The following is an 18,811-nucleotide window of genomic DNA, read 5'->3' on the forward strand; positions in this document are numbered from 1 at the left end:
ATATGTGTTGAAAAACCAATAAAAAATTTATTTTTTAAAAAAAAAAATTAAGGGAGAGAAGAATAACAGTGACCTCATTGTGGGAGTTTACTATAGATCCCCAAGCCAAACGGAGGACATAGATGATGCCTTCCTGGAACAGATGGCCAAGCATGCAAAAGGAAGGGAGATAGTAGTAATGGGGGACTTCAATTACCCGGATATTTGTTGGATGTCAAACTCAGCCAAGAGCATAAGTAATCAAACAGATTACTCACTGGCCTTGCAGACAACTTCATTGTCCAGAAAGTGGGAGAAGCAACAAGAGGAACAGCCATTTTAGATCTGGTCCTAACCAATGTTGATGACCTGGTTAGTGGGGTAGAAGTGGAAGGATCATTAGGCACGAGTGATCATGCTCTTCTGAAGTTTACTATACAGCGGAAAGGAGCAGCCAAGCATACTAGGACTCAATTTCTCGACTTTAAGAAAGCCGACTTCATAAAACTTAGGGAAGTGCTGGGTGAGATCCCATGGACAGTAATACTAAAAGGAAAGGGAGTTCATGATGGCTGGGAGTTTGTTAAGAGGGAGATAGTAAAAGCCATGTCAGAGGAATTTGGCACTCTCCAGGTGCCCGGCTTTGATTCCCGGTTAACCTCCCCGTCAGCGGCTCCCGGCAAGACAAGGCGAGGTCTCTATCGGCCGATCCTCCTCACGAACGTGAGAAGAACACAACCATCCCTCCTCCCTCACTCCCTGCCATCCCCAGGGAGGGGAGAGAGACAGACAGAAATGTATTTACATGCCTTTATTTCTGTCTTTCCAGCAGTGCAGAAAAGAACATGTCTGCACTCCTCAGCAGCCACAGCAGAGAGGGAATAACTCCACCCATGTACTTCCAGTACAGGGTCATGTGACACTCTGAGCTAACATCCGGTGCTCAGTGCACATAATAGACTGTCCCTGGTTCCCACGGTACAGTCCCATAACATCAACATCCTGTTTGGCTTTCCAGCCATCTGGAGCACTCAGCAGCATTGCTCCTTTTTCGTAACAACCTCCCCCAAAAGAATCAATGCGTGTTGCGGCAAGCAAAGCGTGATCCAGAGAAGAAAACAAACAGTTGTTATACACATAACACTCCCCTGTTGTTTCAGTTCCACCCTTGGAACTACCCGCCACTGGTTTCCCCAGTGTACCTCTCTGGTTGTCTGGCTTCCAAGGAATGAGTGCATCTGCATTACCTTGGCTAGCATCTCTCTGTTGTGTCTTTGTCTCTGACTCAGACACAGCTCCAACCTGTCCTCGGTTGTGTACAATAGCAACACATGCTACAGCTAAGTTAGCAAACTCTTCTGAGTACCTTTTGGGTGGTTCACCCTTTGTAACTCTCTCAGACCTGCGTAAGAGGTGCTGATCCTCTCTGCTCACTGGTTCAGTCTCAAGACTTTTAGGAGAACCAGTTCCAATAGTAAACAGTGGCTCATCCTTCACCTGTGAAGGTCTATCCATTGTGTGAGATTTCCTCTCAATGACTGTGACAACTGAGCTCTCTGAGCTATCACTGTCGCTCTCAGTACCACTGTACTCTGAGAAATCATCATCATCAGAATCGTCCTCTGTGGGAAATGTGTGTACTATCACTCTCTCCTGTTCAGGAGCACTCTTTAGAAATTTTGTGAGAATCACCTGACCAGATTCAGACAAAATTACTCTGTAGAGACCCTTTTCATATCCCACAAAAATGCCTCTGGCATTCTTTACTCCACCTGGAGCTTCTGTCCTCACATGAGACCCAAAAACCTTGAAATGGGCAACAGAAGGTTTTCTCTGGAACAGTTTCTCAAAAGGAGAACTTCCCAACTCTTTCGAAACCTTTCTCACCCACGCATGACAAAACGACATGAGTGACTCCGCCCAGAACTCATGTGGCAGATGTGAACTAAGCAATTGCGCATTCATCCCCTTTTGCAATTCTTTGTTCACCCGTACACAGACACCCCTGTTCCACGCTTCCGCTGAAACAGCAACTTTGTGTCTTATCCCTTTCTTGTGCAGGAACCTCTGGAAATCCTGTAAAAGAAAAATTTGCTTCTCATCTGTCAAAAGACAATCAATGTTAGCATCATGCATCTTTTCAACCTTGTCACAAAACTCCTGAAACCTTTCCAAGGCTTCCTGTGGCCTCTTTAACACATAAATCCAGACAAAGTTAGAGAAATGATCCACACACACAAGATAAAATCTTGCATTGCCTCTAGATGGTTCTAGAGGACCAATCACATCAGCATACACCCGCTGAAACGCTCTGTCGACCCTGGCCACCTTCTTGGCGCTCGTTTTGGTCACACCTGCAAGAGAAATCAAGTTAGACTCAGAATTACATTCCATGTAATCACTTTGCTCAAAAGTCAACAAATACAGTCCACCTTTCTCTCTGGCAGAAAGATACAACTCTCCATCTTTGAAGATCTTGCAGCTCTCAGCATCATAGGACAGTTTCAGTCCTTTCTTTGCAATCTGCGAAACACTCAGCAGATTGAACTTCAATTCAGGAACCAAGTAAACATTGTGTATAGTCAGGTTCAGACTCTTCAGATACACAGTTCCAATCCCGGTCGCTTCCAGCTTCTGACCGTTGGCTTGTTCCACAGCGAAGCTTTGCTTCTTAAACGTTGAAAAGAGCGCCTTGTGTGGGGACATATGAAAATTACAGCCCGTATCTATGATAAAAGAGTGTCCAACATCTGGCGTGGTTCCTTTCGCCATCAGGGCCTTTGCAGGTTTCACCGAAGACGTGGTATGACTTTTGCCTGCTGCCTCAGGCTTTGCTGAGCCGCCCTTCGCTCCTTTCGGCTGGCGTGGCTTCTTGCAGTTCCGCTGAAGATGCCCAGCCTGTCCACAATTGTAGCATCGGACAACGTTCAAAGCTACAGCATCCTCTCCAGTAGCTACATCAGTGGGGGAATTAGAACTCCGTTCTTCCCTCCCCCTGTCCTTCACCTCCAGTGCAGCAAGCCTGTCGTGTTCATTCAAAACAACGGCAGTCACCCTCTCCACGGTCAAATCGTTCGCCGGAAGGGAACCCAGCTGACTGGCAACCGTTTTGTAAGTCCGATTTAAGCTGTTTATCATCATGAAGCAAAACACTTCCTCCTGTAGACGGAAATTGCGTTCCACCATCTGTTGGCACAGATATTTCATTTCCGTCAGGTGCGCTTGAACATCTCCATCAGGCGCAAGCCTCAGATTGGTCAGCTTCTCAAAATACAGCAACGCTGAAGAACCAGCATCTCTCTGATGTGTTCTACGCAGCGTTTCCCAAATCTCACGCGCATATTCCAAATCCTGAATATGCACAAGTTGATCATCCGAGACACACAGAATTATAGCCGTCCTGGCCTTCACATTCTGTGATTCCCAACCTCGCGTTGGTGCTTGAGGGATGGGGTTCTCAATCACCCCAAAAATCCTCTGATTCTGCAGCAGGGCCTTCATCTTTGCAGACCAAGATGAATAATTGTCATTAGTCAGGGGAGGCGGGTAAGGCAAGCCTCCCCCCTTTTTGGCATCCATTTTTGAAGCCAAGTCTCAGCTCTCACACTCGAGCTAGTAAAATCCAAAAGCTCTTTTGAGCTGTTTTTCTGCCTCTCTCAGGCAGGCAATCTCCAAGCTGTCTCACTGTCCTTGCAAAGAAGCGAGGTCAAAACAACTTTCGCCTTCCCATTGCTCTGACTGAGCCAGCCCCAGGTGTCAGTAACTTTCCAAGTCGACTGACGGTCGTTGCCTAGCAACTGTGCATACTTCTTCGTTATCTCACCACAAGAATCTCTGGTATGCAAGCCTAGGCTCTCAGAGCTGTTTTTCCAAACGCAGCTCTTCTGTGAACCAGAGAATAAATCAATCTGCATTCACACTCTCAGCCCGATATTCAGCATACCTTTCCGGGGCTCCGATGCTTGGAAAACACCCCCTCTCGGTGTCCAGCCGTCTGTTCAGCTTCTGGCTGCAATGCAGACGTTATATTCTTTCCTTGGTGCAGAGGATGGCACACGATCCATCAACCTCTCACCTCTCATGCTGATTCCCATGGATCAGATAACCAGCAGCGTTTGCTACCATATGTCGTAATCTACAAAGCCATGTCAGAGGAATTTGGCACTCTCCAGGTGCCCGGCTTTGATTCCCTGTTGACCTCCCCGTCAGCGGCTCCCGGCAAGACAAGGCGAGGTCTCTATCGGCCGATCCTCCTCACGAACATGAGAAGAACACAACCATCCCTCCTCCCTCACTCCCTGCCATCCCCAGGGAGGGGAGAGAGACAGACAGAAATGTATTTACATGCCTTTATTTCTGTCTTTCCAGCAGTGCAGAAAAGAACATGTCTGCACTCCTCAGCAGCCACAGCAGAGAGGGAATAACTCCACCCATGTACTTCCAGTACAGGGTCATGTGACACTCTGAGCTAACATCCGGTGCTCAGTGCACATAATAGACTGTCCCTGGTTCCCACGGTACAGTCCCATAACATCAACATCCTGTTTGGCTTTCCAGCCATCTGGAGCACTCAGCAGCATTGCTCCTTTTTCGTAACACAACTTCAGGCAATACCAATGAGACGGAAACATGGAAGGTGCCTAAAGAAGCCAGGGTGGCTATCTAAAGAACTTTTAACTGAGTTAAGATTAAAAAAGGATGTGTACAAAAAATGGAAAAGGGGGGAAACCACCAAAGAGGAATTCAAACAAATAGCCAGCACGTGTAGACACAAAGTCAGAAAAGCTAAAGCACAGAATGAACTCAGGCTTGCTAGAGAGGTTAAAAGCAACAAAAAAGGCTTTTATGGGTATGTTCGTAGCAAAAGGAAGAACAAAGAAACAGTGGGGTCACTCAGAGGAGAAGATGGTGAAATGCAAACAGGGGACACAGAAAGGGCTGAACTCCTCGATGCCTTCTTTGCCTCAGTCTTCTCCGATAAAGAAAACAATGGCCGACCTGAAGAATTTGGAGCAAATGATTCAGCAGAGGAAACACAGCCCAGAATAACTAAGGAGATAGTACAAGAATACTTGGCTAGTCTAGACGTATTCAAGTCTCCAGGGCCAGATGAACTGCATCTAAGAGTATTAAAAGAACTGGCAGATGTGATTTCAGAACCACTGGCAGTCATCTTTGAGAATTCCTGGAGAACAGGTGAAGTCCCGGCAGACTGGAGGAGGGCAAATGTTGTCCCTATTTTCAAAAAGGGGAAAAGAGAGGACCCAAATAATTACCGCCCAGTCAGTCTGACATCAATACCAGGGAAGATTCTGGAGCAGATCATTAAGCAAACAGTCTGTGAGCACCTAGAAAGGAATGCTGTGATCACCAATAGTCAGCATGGATTTCTGAAAAATAAGTCATGTCAGACTAACCTGATCTCGTTTTTTGACAGAATTACAAGCCTGGTAGATGAAGGGAACGCAGTGGATGTAGCCTACCTTGATTTCAGCAAGGCATTTGACAAGGTGCCCCATGATATTCTTGTAAAGAAGCTGGTAAAATGCGGTCTTGACTATGCTACCACTCAGTGGATTTGTAACTGGCTGACTGACCGAACCCAAAGGGTGCTCATCAATGGTTCCTCTTCATCCTGGAGAAGAGTGACTAGTGGGGTGCCACAGGGTTCTGTCTTGGGCCCGGTCTTATTCAACATCTTTATCAACGACTTGGATGATGGACTCAAGGGCATCCTGATCAAATTTGCAGATGACACCAAACTGGGAGGGGTGGCTAACACCCCAGAGGACAGGATCACACTTCAAAACGAGTTTGACAGATTAGAGAACTGGGCCAAAACAAACAAGATGAATTTTAACAGGGAGAAATGTAAAGTATTGCACTTGGGCAAAAAAAATGAGAGGCACAAATACAAGATGGGTGACACCTGGCTTGAGAGCAGTACATGTGAAAAGGATCTAGGAGTCTTGGTTGAGTGTGGTGGAGTCTCCTTCTTTGGAGGTCTTTAAGCAGAGGCTTGACAACCATATGTCAGGAGTGCTCTGATGGTGTTTCCTGCTTGGCAGGGGGTTGGACTCGATGGCCCTTGTGGTCTCTTCCAACTCTATGATTCTATGATTCTATGCTGGCCACATGATCCGGAAGCTGTACGCTGGCTCCCTTGGCCAGTAAAGCGAGATGAGCGCTGCAACCCCAGAGTCGGCCACGACTGGACCTTATGGTCAGGGGTCCCTTTACCTTTACCTTACTCCTTGCCAACAAAGGTCCGTATAGTTAAAGCTCTGGTTTTCCCAGTAGTGATGTATGGAAGTGAGTGCTGGACCATAAAGAAGGCTGATTGCCGAAGAATTGATGCTTTTGAATCATGGTGCTGGAGGAGACTCTTGAGTGTCCCATGGACTGCAAGAAGATCAAACCTATCAATTCTTAAGGAAATCAGCCATGAGTGCTCATTGGAAGGACAGATCATGAAGCTGAGGCTCCAATACTTTGGCCACCTCATGAGAAGAGAAGACTCCCTGGAAAAGACCCTGATGTTGGGAAAGATGGAGGGCACAAGGAGAAGGGGACGACGGAGCACAAGATGGTTGGACAGTGTTCTCTAAGCTACCAGCAATAAACTTTGATCTATAGCTATTTGCTCCAGTTGGTGGCCGGACTCCTTCCTTTATTCTGCAGGTAACCACGGACTCTGCCTGATGAGCTGGGTGGCTGAGCAGCCTCGCTCCTGCCCCCCCCAACACCAAATTAGCCTTTTATTGGCCAGACCTAGGAGTTTTGATAGACAGGGGGGATACAAGACCCAGGAGCCGAGCCTTCTTCCCTTGGGGGTTCCCAAGCTGGTGCCCCCCCTTTCACCCAGCCAGTCCATGACAACAACAGCAGCAGCAACAACAGTAAATTCAGTACGATAATAATATGCACACTAGTCCTCTAGTAGGAAGAATAATAACTTCAGGGGCAATGGAAAAATACTATCTTCCCGAAACCACAGAATAAGCAGTAGCTCTGGGGTTCCTCCAGGGGGTTCATGAGGGAAGATGGGCCCCCCAGGAGACTTCCCTGGTACCTGCAACCCATCCTTCCCACTATTGTGGGTGGGGAAGGAGGAATCTCCCATTAAATTTTAAGTTTTCTTCAGAACGTGCAGGGGGCAGGGATGAGGTTCCGGTGAAGAAGCAGTGTTTGGAGATCATGCGGTGGTGGGGGTGGCAGAATTTGGTGCAAAAACCCGTCTGACACACAAACACCCATCTTGAATGCTTGAGTACAGCAACTCCAGGGCCTGAGTCAAGTATCGGCGGGGTAGGGGCCACGTGTAGAGCAATTCCCATGCTGAGGTCAAAAACACACACAGAGGCAGCAGGACTTCTTCAGTAATAGTTTACTGAGTTTTCAAAGCATACAGTTCTCACTGGGTCCCCAGTGAGGCACAAAACTTAGCTCCTGAGAGCAAATCCTGTTTCAGCAGTAGAAAAATACAGCACACAGGATATCTAAGTCAGGCACACAATCCGGCAGAAGGGAGCAAGGGAGGAAAGAGGCTGGAAGGACACAGGGCAATGGATGTGTGTGTGTGTGTCGCTTCCTGTCGCCTGGGAGGGAAGTCAGCAACTCAGCATCTGCAGGGGCTTCATGAAGCAAAGCTTTCTGCTGGCTATTCCAGGCAAACATGCAACTCAAAAACACATGCTGTGATCTGTGCTATATTGCCGTATCAGTTGTTTTTATGGGGTTTTTTCTGTCCCCCCCCAAAAAAAATATTCATTTTATAACTCAAATAAAGAACACAAACAGAAAAACAAACAATACAAAGAAAGTCTTGTCATATCCTTATTTTCCTATACATTGTGAAGTGGGCTTCCCCAAGTCCCACCTATCTGATTTTCATTTTACTTCATCTTTAGCAATTTACATATATCAACGTTTCTAACAATCTTTTTTTTAAAATCACACTTAAAATAACTTCACATTTTATCACTTACAAATAATACTATTTTAAAATACATTATCGTCTACTTCTAAGCCTGCAGCCTATATCCACTTCCAAAGCTATTCTAAGATTTAAATATTAACATATTTTTTCAAATATTCCTTAAACTTCTTCCAATCTTCTTCCACCGTCTCTTCTCTCTTGTCTCAGAGTCTCCAGGTCGGTTCGGCAAGTTTTATATAGTCCATCATCTTCATCTGCCATTCTTCGATAGTTGGTAAATCTAGTTTCTTCCAATTCTTTGCTAGCAATATTCTCGCAGCATACAGAAAAAAAGTAACATCCTTTTTGAGTATTTCACCCCCCACTATACCAAGTAAAAAGGCTTCTGGTTTTTTAACAAATGTGTTTTTCAATACTTTCATCAGTTCATTATAAATCCTTTCCTAGAAGTCTTTTTCCTTGGGGCACGTCCACCACATGTGGTAAAAGGTTCCTTCTTTTTCTTTACATATCCAGCATTTATTATCATGAGTATGATACATTTTTGCAAACTTCACTGGTGTTAAATACCATCTATACATCATTTTCTCTTAATACATTGCAAGCTGTAAATTTGATTCCTTTGTTCCACAATTTCTCCCAATCTACCATCATGATATTGTGCCCCACATCCCTGGCCCACTCAGTCATTACAGATTTCACTTGTTCATCTTTTGTATGCCATTCCAGCAATAAATTATACATGTTAAATAGGTTTTTTGGTTTTATCTAATAATTCCATTTCCAGTTTGGATTTCTCTTTGAAAACCCATTTTCTTGTCCATTTTAAACACTTCATTTATCTGGATGTACTGGAACCTATCATCTAATTTATCTTTCAACGGATCACAAGATTTTAATCTAAATTGGTCCCCTACTTCCATCAGAATATCATTATACTTCAACCACGTATCTTTCATATTCAACCTTTTATGGGTCTTAGCTTCCAATGGTGAGCCAAATCACTTCTTTTTCAAGGGTTCTCGCAATGCGTCAGGGAATGGTCTGAAGCTGAGTATGTAGGAATGCATTCTCAGGCAGATCAGCTTTCCTGGGAGCTGGAGGGGGGGAATTGACCCTCCTCTTTTCCAGTGGTCTCAGAAGCAGGGAGTGACACTGATACAGAGCAGATTAGACAGGAGTTACCTAGCAAAGAGATAATGACAAGAGAAACAGACTCAGCTGGCCCTGAAGCAGGAATACGGATTTCTTTGGAGTTCATTGCTGGGAAGAAGAGTGGACTCTGAGAGGAACATGTCCCACACTCCACACATCTAAATGGGTTCTCCCTTGTGAGAGTCCCTAGATGTTGCTTAAACATTCCATTATAATTAAATCACTTTCTGTAATCTTTCCATTTAAACTGCTTCTCCTCATGTCTGAGGGTTGGGGGTTGGACTCGATGGCCCTTGTGGTCTCTTCCAACCCTATGATTCTATGATTCTATGTCTATGTCTGTTGATGGTTTGTAGGGGTTCAGCTCTTAAAGTTCATCCTGTACATGAGTCTGTTGATTTAGAACTTCCACTAGAACTGGACCTCTACCTTTATCTAACTTCCTGACACTTATATGGTTTGTCTCTTGTGTGAGTTTGTTAATGTAAATCAAGGGTTCCACTCTGCCTGAAGCTTTACCGCTCTCAATGCATTTAAAGGGTTTTTCCCCTTTGCGAGTCCTTTGATGTCTTCTAAGGGTTTCACTGAAACCGAAGCTCCTCCGCACTCCATTCATTCATATGGTTTCTCCCCTGTGTGAGTCAGCTGATGTCTATTAAGGTGTGCACTGTGACTGAATTTCTTTCCGCACTCCATGCATTTAAATGGTTTTTCCCCTGTGTGAGTCTGTTGATGTCTTCTAAGGTTTCCATTATCATTAAAGCTCTTTCCACACTCCATACATTTAAATGGTTTCTCCCCTGTGTGAGTCCGTTGATGTCTTCTAAGGGTTCCATTATCACAAAAGCTTTTTCCGCACTCCATACATATACATGGTTTCTCCCCTGTGTGAGTCCGTTGATGTCTTCTAAGGTTTGCATTATCACTAAATTTCTTTCCGCACTCCAGGCATTCAAATGGTTTCTCCCCTGTGTGAGTCCGTTGATGTGTTCTAAGGGTTGCATTGAAACTGAAGCTCTTTCCACACTCCATACATTCATATGGGTTCTCCCCTGTGTGAGTCATTTGATGCTTTTTGAGGTGTCCACTCTGACGGAATTTCTTTCCGCACTCCATGCATTTAAATGGTTTTCCCCCTGTGTGAGTCCGTTGATGTCTTCTAAGCTTTCCATTATCACTAAAGCTATTTCCGCACTCCAGACATTTAAATGGTTTCTCCCCAGTGTGAGTCTGTTGATGTCTTCTAAGGTTTGCATTATGACTAAATTTCTTTCCGCACTCCAGGCATTCAAATGGTTTCTCCCCTGTGTGAGTCCGTTGATGTGTTCTAAGGGTTGCATTGAAACTGAAGCTCTTTCCACACTCCATGCATTTAAAAGGTTTTTCACCCGTGTGAGTCAGTTGATGCATATTTAGGTGTCCACTCTGACTGAATTTTCTTCCGCACTCCATGCATTTAAATGGTTTTTCCCCTGTGTGAGTCCGTTGATGTGTTCTAAGGGTTCCATTATCACTAAAGCTCTTTCCACACTCCATACATTCATATGGTTTCTCTCCTGTGTGAGTCCGTTGATGTGTTCTAAGGGTTCTATTATCACGATAGCTCTTTCCACACTCCATACATTCATATGGTTTCTCCTCTGTGTGAGTCCGTTGATGTGTTCTAAGGGTTCTATTATCACAAAAGCTCTTTCCGCACTCCATACATTCATATGGTTTCTCCCCCGTGTGAGTCCGTTGATGTCGTCTAAGGCTTGCATTGAAACTGAAGCTCTTTCCGCACTCCATACATTCATATGGCTTCTCCCCTGTGTGAGTCCGTTGATGTGTTCTAAGGTTTCCATTATCACGAAAGCTCTTTCCACACTCCATACATTCATATGGTTTCTCCCCTGTGTGTGTCCGTTGATGTGTTCTAAGGTTTCCATTATCACGAAAGCTCTTTCCACACTCCATACATTCATATGGTTTCTCCCCTGTGTGAGTCTCTTGATGTCCTCTAAGGGTTCCATTATCACGAAAGGTCTTTCCACACTCCATACATTTACATGGTTTCTCCCCTGTGTGAGTCTGTTGATGTCTTCTAAGGTTTGCATTATCACTAAATTTCTTTCCGCACTCCAGGCATTCAAATGGTTTCTCCCCTGTGTGAGTCCGTTGATGTGTTCTAAGGGTTGCATTGAAACTGAAGCTCTTTCCGCACTCCATACATTCATATGGTTTCTCCCCTGTGTGAGTCCGTTGATGTATATTGAAGTTTCCACTATTACTGAAGCTCTTTCCACAATGCATACATTTATATGGTTTCTCCCCTGTGTGAGTCCGTTGATGTGTTCTAAGGGTTCCTTTATCACTAAAGCTCTTTCCGCACTCCATGCATTTAAAAGGTTTTTCACCCGTGTGAGTCAGTTGATGCATATTTAGGTGTCCACTCTGACTGAATTTTCTTCCGCACTCCATGCATTTAAATGGTTTTTCCCCTGTGTGAGTCAGTTGATGCTTATTTAGTTGTCCACTCTGACTGAAGTTCTTCCCGCACTCCTTGCATTTGAATCCTTTCTTGCCCATGTGAGTCGGCTGATGTGTTCTATCAGTGAAAGTCTTTCCACACTCCATACCTTTAAATGGTTTCGCCACTTTTGGGGTTTGTTTATGTGAGCTATGTGTGCTCATTCAATGAAGCATGTTCCACATTTCACACATTTTAAGGTCTATATCTAATGAAACCAAAGGTGCCCTTTCCCCTGGAAGTCTGTCTCTCTTCTCCATGACCCTCCTCAGCGTGGGAGGAAAGGAAATCCTGTTTGGGTTTCAAGGAAGAGAACAAAGGAAAAGAGAGCAGATCAGATGCCATTAGCACCACCTCATATTTCAACATATCCTATATTTCCCCTGCATCCTACCCAGGTTCCAAATTTTTAGGAAATGAAGATGCAATGATGTCAAATGATAGTAATGCATCGGCAACCTTTCATTATTCTCAATCATCATTAGTAAAGCAGCATGATCTTGGAAAACAGCCTTTTCACATCAATTGTTTTCTCACAGGAAATGCAGCTACTCTCTCTCCATGAAAAGGCCCTCTCTGTCTCTGGTTCATCTTTCCTTTGGACATTTCCCATCATCCGCATCATAATCCTCCATCCACCCCTGTTTCCACCTCTAGATCTTCATGAATCACCTGCACAGTCCCAAAGGCCTCAGGAAGTCCATGTGGACCATTATATGAGACCCAGGTCTACATCTTTCCAGGGACTGTGGTCTGGGTCAGTCAGAGAACTAGTGACAAGGCTTGGTGCTTGGGGTCAGCTGAATGGGTGCTCAGGGAAGCTCCTGTTATTGGAGACGGACCTCCGTCTAGATGCCTCACATTGCATGGAGAGAGCAGGAGCAGCAGAAGGAAAGCAGCTGGCGCATGGGAATCCCAGACGGAAACACCCACCTCAATTGTTCTTTATAATAATGATGTGCTGCCTGATCTCTTGCACTGTCTTCTGACACAGGAGTATCCTAATCTGGCACTGAAAAAGCTGGATATTAAAGGCAAACGGATAACTGTACTTAGTGGAAACCTCATCCTTGAATATGTAGTACTGATTCATTAACAACCTGAAGTTGTGTTATTTCTTGAGATATGAATTTATTCCTGATCTGAGTGTTTTTTCCTACTCTGCTAACTATATGTCAGTCTAGGAGATTGTTATGAAGGAGCAAGATCTGAGACCTAGAGCCCTAAACAGCCTCGGCTATGTAGACCTGAAGGAGTGTCTCCACCCCATCCTTCCCTCTGAACACTGAGGTCCTCCTCTGAGGGTCTTCTGCTGGTTCCCTCCCTTCAGAGGTCAAGGAAATGAACAACTACCTGACATTTAGAAGATAGTTGAAGGGAGACCTGTATTAGGAGGTTTTTAATGTTTGATGTTTTACTGTCTTTTATGTGTACTGGAACCCAACCAGATGGGCAGGGTATAAATACTACAATCATTTGTATTATCTTGTGATTTTTTTTGTAGTTATTTTGGAATTCGTAGTGCAATATCAGCTCATGAAATGTTTTGGGTGGAGAAAATCACAGGGTTGCCGTAAACAATAATCCCACTCACACACTCTCATTCACATACAGTCTGCAAATTTGGGAAGGTCACACACCTCACCTGTGCTAATACTGGCAGTCTTTGGCCTGCATAGGCACACCCTGTCTGTAGAGCCTCCAGCCACAAGCACTGTCTATCATGAAAATGGGTCCTTTGCCTGGGAAGTATCGCAGCCTGTCAGTCACTCTGACATTGCCTATAAAAAGTAAGAGGAACAGAAATGCCTTTGAGGCACACCTTCTATATCAATCCTGAGATCAATTAAATAGGTTCTGCACCCCTGTTTCTGATGACAAGTGTACATTTTCCTCATCCTCAATAAACCATGCAGTGGAAAAGACACTTGAAGATGGAAGCCTGAGAGAGAGGAAAAGGTTTCTGGCTGCTTCCTGGGTGGGATTGCAGAAACAAAGAGCTGCTTCTGAGAAGGCCCCCCCTCTCCCCTCCTCCTCTCTGGATTTCCTCTCCTCTCCAGGGCGAACAATGGTTGGACTGGGCAGAATCGCTGTGTCTGGACAGGGCAGGAGCTTATGGGGTGGGAAGAGGATGGAGCTTGCAGGAAGGAAGGGGTGGGGGGACAGGACCCCCACTTTCCAGGGATCCTTTTCTGGTTGCCTTCAAGGGGGGGTCGATTCTTGGGTGGGAGGGAGAAGCCAAGGCCGCCCCTCCGGAGATTCCTCGTGGGCGCACGATGGAGACGTCTCCCCAAAGACTGGTCTTCCTTCCCCGCCCCCCGCCAGTGCTTCGCTTCCTTCCCCAGGGATGCTCCCCTCCCTCCTCCCCCCGGCTCCCCCCACTCTTAGCCCCCTCCCTCTCTCCCGGAGTCTCCCCTGCACCCAGATGCCCCTTTGGCGCGGCTCACCCCTCGCCATGCGCGACCCATCTCTCCATCCGTAGGGGCCCCCCAAGACCAGATGGGGAGGGACGGGGGTCTCCATCCAGGCGTCTCTCGTGCCCCTTAACCCTTTCATGGTCTGCCTCTCTCCGCGCGGAGCGCACAGGGCCCCAGGGATGCCTGCGCGGGGGAAACGGGGCCAGGGAGTCCTCGTGGGACCCCGTGGGTGGGCGCCCCATGTCCACCCCTGCCGAGGAAAGCCCCCTTCGCAGCACACCTTCAGGGATCCAGGCCCTGTCGGGGGGGCCCACGGAAGGCGCTTTGGGGAGCTGGCGCGGAGTCCCTCTCTGGGTCCTTCTCTCCCCTCTCCCCCCCCCCCGCCGCGACCCCTTTACCTCTTTGTCCTCGATCCCGATTCTCAATTCCTTTCCTGCAACATCGATGTTTTTTGGGGGGGTCCCCTGCCGCCCCTCCTCCCCTTTCCGAAAGGGCGCGCCCCTAGAGCTATGGCGCAGAGCGGCAATCCGGCGTAGAAGCTCCACTTCCGGGAGAAGCTGGCAGTTTGGGAGGAGGCTCACCCCTCCCTTATTCCCGGAACAGAAGCCAGATTGGAGGAGGAGGATCCTGATACTTCCAAAGGAGAAGCCCAGGACAGCCTTGCAGCTAGAAGGATGTCTGAATACTATTATGGTTCTTAGGGGAAGAGGGTAGTTAAAAGGTGTGGGAAACTGGGATTGTTGACAGGAGTGGGTGACGGGTCCATGTTTCTGAATGCCAAAGACTCCTACTTTGTGACAAATCTGTGATGCATCAAAGATGCTGTGGAAAAATGTATTGTGGGAAATGGGGAGAGGTCTTAAAAATCCATGCAACCATCTTCTCGGGGTTCTTACTCTTGGTGTGTTTGAACCTTGTTGCAACCAATAAAGATCAGGTCAACTGACCACTGTTTGCTTCTTTAACTTGGCTGGATTCTCCTCCTTTTGCTGACCGGAGGGACCCCCGGGGAGGGGCGCCCTGACGAGCTGGGCAGCGAAGGAAATCCGCACCCGGGGATATTTTCCTTCTCAACTCCTTCCCACCTGAGCCTCACCCCCTTACCTAAAAGCCAGACACAGCACAATGTGACAGGATTGTGACTCCTGCCCTCAGCAAACAAAATAGGACCCCCTCCCCCCCCCCCCCGAGCAAAGCAACCCCGGGATGCTGAGGTCCCCCTATCCTTGAAATGAAAAGGGGAGGGGCTCGGGAAACCTTCCGGGAGCAGGCGGGGAGGGGGCTGCCCAGGCTCCAGAAGCTCCTTCTCGCTGGTTCCTCCCCATCGCCCTCCTGCTGCCTGCCTCCCCTCCGCTTCTACTGGTCCTTTGCAAGTGCGGGGAAGCTCTAGTCCCCCCGGCCCCCCCCCCGAAGTTCCCTTAAGAGCCCCACGTTGCACGGGGCAGACTCACCTGCAGCGAAACAAAACGCAGCTGCCCTGGAAGAGTGGAGCCAGGCTGAGTCGCACCGTGGGGACCCCAGAAATGTGTCCCTAGAGGAAATGCGCCTCCCCCCTTCTCTGGTGCTCAAGTGCTGCCGGTGGGCTTCCCAGAAGAGGCCCCTGCTTGGCCCCTGGGAGGACAGGGGCCCCTTGGGCCTGATCCTGTAGGGCTCACCTGATTTTCTGATGCAAGTGAACCCTCCTTTCTCCTTCAGGGAGAACAGGGTTTCCCAAATTTGGGTCTCCAGCTGCTTTTGGACTACAGCTCCCATCACCCCTAGCTAGCAGGACCAGTGGTCAGGGATGATGGGAATTGCCATCAGGATCTACAGGTGGCTCTGGCAAGTGAGCCGAGCTGCATGTGACAAGAGTGGGGGAATTCCGTCCTGGTGTTACGGCAATTACAGGGGAGGTATTATCTGACATTATCCCCTGGGACGAGAAACCCCAGACCCCTCTCTCTTCAGTCGCAAATGCACGACTCACACATTGTATAAATACAAGAAAACACGGTCTCTGCATATTATGGATGGGATTTACGGACTTTGTGTTTTATGAATGGGATTTATGAATAACCGAAGCTCACCAATCAAGAGCACTATGTTTCGACAGCTAGCCAATGACGGCTGAAACTGCCTGCAAACCAGTGTTTCAGCTCAGCCTTTGCACGATTGTCTCAGCGCCCTCCTGCTGCTCAAAGTATATTAAATATAGCCATTTTGGTTTTGATTGCCTAAAGTTGCTACAATGTTACAAAGATTGTGTCTGAATGTATCCTTTCAGCTTGACAGCTCAGGGAATGATACCTAAATTTGTAAATTCATATAAAATCCATACTTTAACCGATTCTTCCCATTCCAACGCCATTTTAACTCTTAAGAAAAAGTAAATTTAGGCTTCACCCTCCTCCATGACCCTGGAAGTGGATAGCCACGTAGGCAGCAAAAACAGGGCCTCCTGCCATAATCCCCTGAGTACACTTCGCCCCACCCAGGGTGTGACCAAGGGGCGACAATAGACTTCCACAGAGGCAGTTGACCAAGCCAGGTGTTCTAAAAGCCCATCTCAGGAGAAGCCCTGAGGGCAAGGATGTAATTTGATTCTGAATTGATTTTAGAATGAATTGATTTTGGAAAGTATTTCAATTAATTGATTGTGATTTTATGTAAACCGTGTTACTTTTACTGTTGTTAGCCGCTCTGAGCCCGGCTTCGACAAGGGGGGCGGGAGGGATATAAATATTATTATTATTGCTACTACTACAGTGGTACCTTGGGTTATAGACGCTTCAGGTTACAGACTCCACTAACCCAGAAATAGTACCTCGGGGTAAGAACTTTGCTTCAGGATGAGAACAGAAATCGCACGGTGGCAATGGTGGCGCGCCAGCAGCAAGAGGTCCCATTAGCTAAACTGGTACCTCAGGTTAAGAACAGACCTCTGGAATGATTTAGGTTCTTAACCAGAGGTACAACTGTATTATGTCGATAGTTTTATTGTTCTCTGGGTGATGGGTACTGGAGAGGTGTCCAGAGATGTATCTGATGGAGTGACCAACTGTTGAACTTGTGTAACCCTTTGATACCCCTCCCTATTTGTGACATACTAGTGAAGATGCTACTCGAAACGTATTCTGGGTGAAGAGGGGAAGTTTTAAAAGTCGATGTAAATTGTCCAGGGTTGTTCAAAAAAAGAGAGGTGCAAGGAGCTCCAAAAGGACCTCTCCAAATGGGGTGAATGGGCAGACAATACAGTTCATTGTCAATGAGATTAAAGTGATGCATGTTGGGACAAAAAAACCCTACGCCCATTAATATAATGTATAGGCTCATGGGTCTGAACTGGATTTCTCTGTGTGCTCTAGACCAGGGGAGAGGGGAGGTGGTCGCAGCAGGGGGGGAGTCTCCCTGGATGCTTCAGTAGCCGGCCTCCTCTCCATCTCCTAGCCCCCCTCCTCTCCTCCCTCTGAGCCTGCCTGCTCACCAAACCCTGTTTCCTCCTCAGCTTGCAACACCTCTTCTCCCATTCTGCTCCATTTTCTCCCTCTATCTTCTCATCGCCACCCCACCACCAGTCCCCAGGATCTGAGCCTTCTTTCTTTGTGGGTCCCCCAGACTGGTGTCTCTCCCCCCCCCCCCGAACCCAGCCAGTCCATGACAGCAACAGCAAACAAGAGTAAAATCAGTAGGATAGCAATATGCACTGTGGTCCTCTGGCAGGAAGACTCCCTAGCAGCATGATTGACTAATAACTTCTGGGACTATGGAAAAATATTATCCTCCCCAAACCCCAGAATAAGCAGTAGCTCTGGGTTTCCCCTATGTGGTTCATGAGTGAAGATGGGCCCATCAGGAGACTTTCCTGGTACCTGCAACCCATCCTTCCTCCTCTTGCAGTTAGGCTTCGGGGGGGGGGGAGGAATCTCTCATTAAATTTTAAGTTTTCTTCAGAACGTGCAGGGGGCAGGGATGAAGTTCTGTTAAATAAGTAGTGTTTGGAGATCATGCGGTGGTGGGGGAGACAGAGTGTGATGGCCTGGGAATCCGATTCAGAGGCTGAACCGGAGGAATCCCAGCCTGCACAGGAGTCCCCGCCTCCAGGGCCGGCTGAACTGGGGCAGGGCCTTGATTCTGAAGCACCTGCACCTGTGCCGGATCCTCAGCAGCAGGCACCAGGTGAATCCACTCTGGCTCCGGAGGTGGTTGAGGACTCAGTGCCTGCAGGTGAGTCTCCCCCTGGGTCCAGTAACCCTTCAGCCTCTCCTGAACTATAGAGGCTCAGGGCAGAGAGGCGAAGGGAACTGGTTTCTCCCAGGAGGAATCATAGAATCATAGAGTTGGAATAGACCACAAGGGCCATCGAGTCCAACCCCCTGCCAAGCAAAAACACCTTAAGTGCTCGCCTTAAGGCCAGGAGAGGCTGGTCTCCTGGGGGCTGGGACCGCCCCTGGCCTCAGAGAAGATAAACGCCAGTCAGCCCGGTCCCAGGTTGCGGGAGCAACGTCGTTGAAGAGCTGTTTCGGACAGCACCCGGTCCGGTTCTCCCAGAGTTCCTGTCCTTGCCCGGCCCCTCGCTGTGGACCCCGCTTTGCCCGTGGAGGACTGTCTGCCGACCCTCGACTCCGGTCCTGGACCTCGCCCCACAGTAACCTCCCCCCTGGACCAGTACACAGAGTTTGGTGCAAAAACCAGTCTGACACACAAATACCCATCTTGAATGCTTGAGTACAGCAACTCCAGGGCCTTAGCCAAGCATCAGCGGGGTAGGGGCCACGTGTAGAGCAAGTCCCACACTGACATCAAAAACACACATAGAGGCAGCAGGACTTCTTC

General features: G+C 47.5%; 1 protein-coding gene across 1 annotated transcript; it reads right to left on the reverse strand.

Moving 5' to 3' along the window:
• Positions 1–9,414: 9,414 nt before the first annotated feature.
• On the reverse strand, positions 9,415–14,969 carry LOC310742925 (uncharacterized protein). The gene is made up of 3 exons (XM_083572782.1): positions 14,398–14,969; positions 13,228–13,363; positions 9,415–11,873 (listed from the first exon to the last, which is right to left on the reverse strand). Exon 3 carries the CDS (start codon positions 11,744–11,746, stop codon positions 9,686–9,688), a length of 2,061 nt encoding a protein of 686 aa, XP_083428908.1. The 5' UTR covers positions 11,747–11,873; positions 13,228–13,363; positions 14,398–14,969; the 3' UTR covers positions 9,415–9,685.
• Between the last annotated feature and the right edge of the window lie 3,842 nt (positions 14,970–18,811).

Source organism: Podarcis filfolensis, assembly GCF_964270895.1.
Source record: "Podarcis filfolensis genome assembly, chromosome: 10".
NCBI classification, from domain to species: Eukaryota; Metazoa; Chordata; class Lepidosauria; order Squamata; family Lacertidae; genus Podarcis; species Podarcis filfolensis.